General features: G+C 43.2%; 1 protein-coding gene across 3 annotated transcripts; it reads left to right on the forward strand.

The window, feature by feature from the left end:
* Nucleotides 1-1,425: 1,425 nt before the first annotated feature.
* On the forward strand, nucleotides 1,426-5,670 carry LOC133572341 (intraflagellar transport protein 20 homolog). Of its 3 annotated transcripts, none has more exons than XM_061925271.2 (2): nucleotides 1,426-1,547; nucleotides 5,144-5,670. In XM_061925271.2, the coding sequence occupies exon 2, from the start codon at nucleotides 5,155-5,157 to the stop codon at nucleotides 5,551-5,553; it is 399 nt and encodes a 132-aa protein (XP_061781255.1). In that variant the 5' UTR covers nucleotides 1,426-1,547; nucleotides 5,144-5,154; the 3' UTR covers nucleotides 5,554-5,670. The 3 variants fall into 3 exon arrangements, with proteins under 3 accessions (XP_061781255.1, XP_061781256.1, XP_061781258.1); XM_061925272.1 differs by lacking the exon at nucleotides 1,426-1,547 and adding an exon at nucleotides 1,559-1,608; XM_061925274.1 differs by lacking the exon at nucleotides 1,426-1,547 and adding an exon at nucleotides 1,875-1,896.
* The last annotated feature ends 926 nt before the right edge of the window (nucleotides 5,671-6,596 follow it).

Raw genomic sequence — 6,596 nt, forward strand, 5'->3', positions numbered from 1 at the left:
TTTGCAGTCTATTCAATTGAATATAAGTTGAAAAGGATTTGTTGTATTCTCTTTTTATTTACCATTTACACAACGTGACAACTTCACTGCTTTTGTAAAAGAAACAAAATGTTCCTGGATGACATATTATTATAATCAAATGACAGCAGTCATTTCCATGAGGTTATTTTCTAATATAAGTTTAGGCCCACTTACAATGACAATAACAACTCATGAACTGTGTACTTGTATTGTTTGTCTGGGTGGAGGTCCTGCTTTGGAAATAATGTGTACCCCTTTCAGACATTGCATTTAGTTCCCATTAAAACATTCACATGTTGCACAATGAGATGTAAGCAGGGGATCATGTGTACATTCCTGCAACTTCCTGTTTGTAAAACATATATTTTTATTAGTATTTATTTAATATACTAACAGCATTTCATGATTAATATTTATAAATTAAGATTCCTAATAAATGACACTAGAATAAGCACACATTTGATTGGTAAATCATAGTGTAACGACCTGGAATGACACTTTATGTGTGGTGTTGGAGTTGTCCGACTTTTTGTGTGGCTGTAAACGCATCACTGGCTAAGTGCCATATGTGCATGTGTTGGCGCACGTGAGGAAGAGAAAGCGGCTGCTGTTGATATAACAAAGTTGCTTTTGGTCTGGTTTGTACTGCAGAAAATGACCACTTTTGCTAGATATAATGTTTTTTACTAATGTTTTGGTGATGTGTTTATGGCCGACAATAAAGAGTTTTGCTCAGTAAAGTGATGGATGGAATTTATGTCCTCAAAGCGTCTCGACAGACGTTCGGGGCGGCATGGCGTAGTGGGTAGAGCAACCGTGCCAGAAACCTGAGGGTTGCAGGTTCGCTCCCCGCCTCTTACCATCCAAAAATCGCTGCCGTTGTGTCCTTGGGCGGGACACTTCACCCTTTGCCCCCGGTGCCACTCACACCGGTGAACTGAATGATGAATGATAGGTGGTGGTCGGAGGGGCCGTTGGTGCAAATTGCAGCCACGCTTCCGTCAGTCTACCCCAGGGCAGCTGTGGCTATGAAAGTAGCTTACCACCACCAGGTGTGAATGATTGATGGGTTCTACATGTAAAGCGACTTTGGGTACTTAGAAAAGCGCTATATAAATCCCAGTTATTATTATTATCCTGAGAACAAAATTGCTATTGTCTACAAGTATTGGGATGTTTTTTCATTTAAATTCATTCATGCAAGCGAGTAATAACCTGTGAATAATTTGATTAAAAATAATAATGTCACAGCACTATATGACATCATTAAATGTTTGGATATATTTAGTGAGCAGGGGGGAATAGAAGGTATAAAGACAGAGGGGAGGTGTAGTTCTGCTATGGATGCATAGAAGAGGACAAATGTTGGTCAGGGTGAATGAAGTGTGTTCATGATGTGGCTGATGAAAGATTAGAAAGTCAGACATGATGTTGACACTTTGATCCTTTGTGTCATAAAACACTTCTTAGTCCACGTAATGTGATGCAGTCCTAAATGAGGTAGTGATCCATACAACCTGCAGCAGGTGAGTCCATCTTGATACTAACACAAGATAATACGACTTACAGATGTTTGTATTTAATCATGTAATATACCATTTTATATATATTATATATACATAAAATAAATGTACATAGATGGTAGGTACATGTGTCACGTTTTTCAAATTAAAACCGCTATTATCGAACAGGTCTTGTTTTAGTGATATAAGTATCATTTTCATCTGAAAAATATCAAGAAAGGTAGTCATTTTTTGAACTTGGTGAAAAAGCACTAATTTATGGTCAACCTCTTCAACAAAAAGTCAATGGGGCTCCAGATTTGAGGTGTGACCTTTATGTTAAATAACTCAATATTTACCCCACTTTGAAAAGGTTGGTATGTTTGGAAAAATGGGTTTCACAGTCAAGGTATATTTTTAAATGATCAAATGTATGAAATTAGCGTAGGAAGCGACGGGAAATCTGAGTAAACATGATTAGTCCGACTCGACTTGTGATGTGAATCCCAGCGACCAAGAAGAGGAAGACAGCGAGTCAAAAAAATCAGTGTGCAAATGTATCAATTTAAAAGATATTTGGCAGACTGACAGATAAATGTATAACTTCTACTTTAAAAATCATTCCCATTAAGTTTTTACTCACTGTAGATCTTTTGCAGAGTTTTGTCGAGTGTAAACGGGCCAAATATTGTCGTAGCTTTGTGGATCGAGTACTTGTCCAATGTGACAATGTTGATATTGTGTATAAACAAGGATATGTGTTCTCCGTCATAAGTTTAGCTGTAAAGTGGTGACGATAACGATGTGAACGCAGTTGAACTCTGAAAAACAGCGGTCCGCTTGCTACTCTCGATGGTGAATTCAAGAGTGAAACGCTCTATGAGTCACCACTGCGGAGAACAAATACACACATTGTGGGCTTTGTACCGAGGATGTCGTTGTGGCTTGTGCAGCCCTTTGAGACACTTGTGATTTAGGGCTATATAAATAAAGATTGATTGATTGATTGATTGATTGACAAACCTACACGCGGTGGCATATCTTTAAATCTCAAACTTGATGTTGTTAGTGGGGCTACAGCGGCCTGGTAATTACAAATATCAGTATTTTAGCGGTCTTTAGCATGAAGTGAGCATTTTGGCGAGGTAGGCGGCTTGCGTCATCATGTTGATGTTGTCAAGGTTACAAAACATAAATCTTTACGCACGTGTACATCTTTATGATGTCAGTCTTGTGAAAGTTGACTTAGCTCCGTCCGCGCCCATTAGGACGTTCCAAGGTTTAAGATACCATGCGCCCTGAACAGAGTATTTTATTTTGAAAGTCAGTCGGATTGTTTATTTTGTGTTTGTTCATGACTTCCTGTCTCACACAAGCATATTTTAGCTTAATTGATTCGCCGTGTTGCAGCGACCGGCAAAAATGGAAGCTCTGCGTATATTTAGCGCAGGGTTGCAGTACAGCCTTGGCATGGCGGCCAATGGAAATTCGGTGTTAGTCGTTCCAACAGTAAAGGTATCTAAAACGTATCAAACAAGCGGCTTCACCGAGTTGCATTAAAATGTGACTTTCACTTTTCTAGTGAGCAACAGGGTTGCCCTTTGCGTTCATAGCAAAACCAGTAGATGCACAGGAAAAGTCTTTTATTTTGATTTGTCTTTTTCGAGCAAAATGTTGAAAATGTTCAAAAGTTTAAACTTCCAATCCACCAAAGAATTAAAGGAATCGTAATACTCTTATTATCGTTGTAAAGGAAAAGAAACTTAGTTATGTTATAATATCAACAGTAAAGAATAGTAACTCAATCCAGTGGCGGTACCACTGGATTGGCAGACCGGGGTGGTGGTTCCTCTCTTTAAGAAGGGGAACCGGAGGGTGTGTTCTAACTATCGTGGGATCACACTCCTCAGCCTTCCCGGTAAGGTCTATTCAGGTGTACTGGAGAGGAGGCTACGCCGGATAGTCGAACCTCGGATTCAGGAGGAACAGTGTGGTTTTCGTCCTGGTCGTGGAACTGTGGACCAGCTCTATACTCTCGGCAGGGTCCTTGAGGGTGCATGGGAGTTTGCCCAACCAGTCTACATGTGTTTTGTGGACTTGGAGAAGGCATTCGACCGTGTCCCTCGGGAAGTCCTGTGGGGAGTGCTCAGAGAGTATGGGGTAACGGACTGTCTTATTGTGGCAGTTCGCTCCCTGTATAATCAGTGTCAGAGCTTGGTTCGCATTGCCGGTAGTAAGTCGGACACGTTTCCAGTGAGGGTTGGACTCCGCCAAGGCTGCCCTTTGTCACCGATTCTGTTCATAACTTTTATGGACAGAATTTCTAGGCGCAGTCAAGGCGTTGAGGGGATCTGGTTTGGTGGCTGCAGGATTAGGTCTCTGCTTTTTGCAGATGATGTGGTCCTGATGGCTTCATCTGGCCAGGATCTTCAGCTCTCACTGGATCGGTTCGCAGCTGAGTGTGAAGCGACTGGGATGAGAATCAGCACCTCCAAGTCCGAGTCCATGGTTCTCGCCCGGAAAAGGGTGGAGTGCCATCTCCGGGTTGGTTACCCCAAGTGGAGGAGTTCAAGTACCTCGGAGTCTTGTTCACGAGTGAGGGAAGAGTGGATGGTGAGATCGACAGGCGGATCGGTGCGGCGTCTTCAGTAATGCGGACGCTGTATCGATCCGTTGTGGTGAAGAAGGAGCTGAGCCGGAAGGCAAAGCTCTCAATTTACCGGTCGATCTACGTTCCCATCCTCACCTATGGTCATGAGCTTTGGGTTATGACCGAAAGGACAAGATCACGGGTACAAGCGGCCGAAATGAGTTTCCTCCGCCGGGTGGTGGGGCTCTCCCTTAGAGATAGGGTGAGAAGCTCTGCCATCCGGGAGGAACTCAAAGTAAAGCCGCTGCTCCTCCACATCGAGAGGAGCCAGATGAGGTGGTTCGGGCATCTGGTCAGGATGCCACCCGAACGCCTCCCTAGGAAGGTGTTTCGGGCACGTCCGACCGGTAGGAGGCCGCGGGGAAGACCCAGGACACGTTGGGAAGACTATGTCTCCCGGCTGGCCTGGGAACGCCTCGGGGTCCCACAGGAAGAACTGGACGAAGTGGCTGGGGAGAGGGAAGTCTGGGCTTCCCTGCTTAGGCTGCTGCCCCCGCAACCCGACCTCGGATAAGCGGAAGAAGATGGATGGATGGATGGAAGAATAGTAACTCAGTAGAACTCTAATGGTACAACATAGTAACCGTTTAATGTGTTCTTTAGTTTTATGTTCAGGTTCAGGTTTGGTTTAGGGTTAACAAGTAAACTCCAATAATTAAGATTCTAGAAAAAGTTCATACATAGTTCTCTAGAAAATTTGAAGGATGCGGAGATCCACTTTGATACATTTTGTGCATTAAAGATGCTACTGGACTCCCCTTGGCCAATGGCTCCACTATATTTCATTATTGTTATCATTTAATGCCTCATCTGTAAAGAACCAAAAGTTATGTATGGACAAATCTTTTTATCAATTCATGCACATCATCCTACAGCAGTGCATGTTGTTCTGACACAGGTGTCCTGACAGCCAGTGCATGTTGTTCTGACACAGGTGTCCTGACAGCCAGTGCATGTTGTTCTGACACAGGTGTCCTGACCATGGCTAAAGACGCGTTGGCAGAGGCCGGCTGTTATTTCGACGAACTCAACAAGCTCCGTGCCCTGGAGCCTGATGTCAGCCAAAAGACGTCCGAGCTCAAAGAAGACTGCAAAGACTTTTTGGACAAAATCGTCCAGTTCCTGAAGATTGTCAGCGGCCTGATGGAGCTGGTGGATGAGTTGGCGAATGAGACGGAGAGAGAGAAATTGAAGGCTCTCGGGACGAGAAACCTTCTGAAGTTTGTGGCCAAACAAAGGGAGGCCCAGCAGCAGCAACTCCAAGTCCTTATTGTGGAGAAGATGATGCAGCTGGAGCGACATCGCATTGAGTACGAAACCTTGTCAAAAGTGGAATTGGAACAGAACGAGTTCATCAATCAGTACATTCTGCAGATGTAACCGAGGAACCACAATCGCGTGCCAGAAAACGAACACACCGGATGCCTTTTCAAAGTATCCTTGTTGTTAATGTAACTACATTATGAATAAAACCAAACAAAGGTTGTTAGGAACGTCCCAGGTCTCGGTACAATTATTTTGTCCTCAAAGCTGATTTTGCGTCCTGATCCAATACTTTGACTTTAATTGTGTTAGTTATTATTATGGAACTGAACATGTTTTAGCAAGTGTTGTATATTGCTGGTCTTGTCCGGACCTGAGGACCACTTGGTGGTGTGAATGGACCAAATATAACGCAAATGAGGAATCGTCGAACAAAAAGCGGAAAAAGATTTGATTCAGCGAGCCTCAGACTGGAACTGCAGCGTCCAGGAGAATTTCCTTAAATACTTTTTACACGAAGACACTTACTCTATGTTGTTCTAGCCTTGGGGCCGGCCAGTCTGTACAACACCCAGTTTTTTTTGTACAAATTGAGACAATTGTCACTTTGCTAAATTTGAGTCAGGTGACCTCCAACCCCAGATCTGTACTACCAGATCATACCAGATGTCATTAATGTGTAATTTAACTGACCTAAATACGTTTTTCAACATTATTAGAGCCCTCTAAACTTTAAATAAATCCCATATGGTCACCTTTAAACACATTCCACCCGATATAGTAACCTAGTACTCACCAGTACTCATCAGGAGTCACCAGTAATTCACAGAATCCTACATGCCTCAGTCATTGCTATGGCCGACCACATCGTCACATATTGGGTAATTCCTCGAATTTGGACGGAAGGAAGGATCTTTATTGTCTGATGATTGTATTGATGGGTAGTGAAGACGCAATATTGGAAGGAACGACTGTAATTCAAAACTTTGCTAACTTAGAGTTCTCCATCACCCACACAGCAGCTGTGCACCTTTCAAGATGTGTTTTTTAGTGGTTTACACTTGTGCTTTGTCTCTGAAGAATAACCACTCTTCTAATGTGGGTGAGTGGTAGAAGGAACCCAGAAGGGCAATTGTAGATCTTGCGCACCACTTCAAATC

This window comes from Nerophis lumbriciformis, linkage group LG29 (genome assembly GCF_033978685.3).
Source record: "Nerophis lumbriciformis linkage group LG29, RoL_Nlum_v2.1, whole genome shotgun sequence".
Classification (NCBI taxonomy): Eukaryota; Metazoa; Chordata; class Actinopteri; order Syngnathiformes; family Syngnathidae; genus Nerophis; species Nerophis lumbriciformis.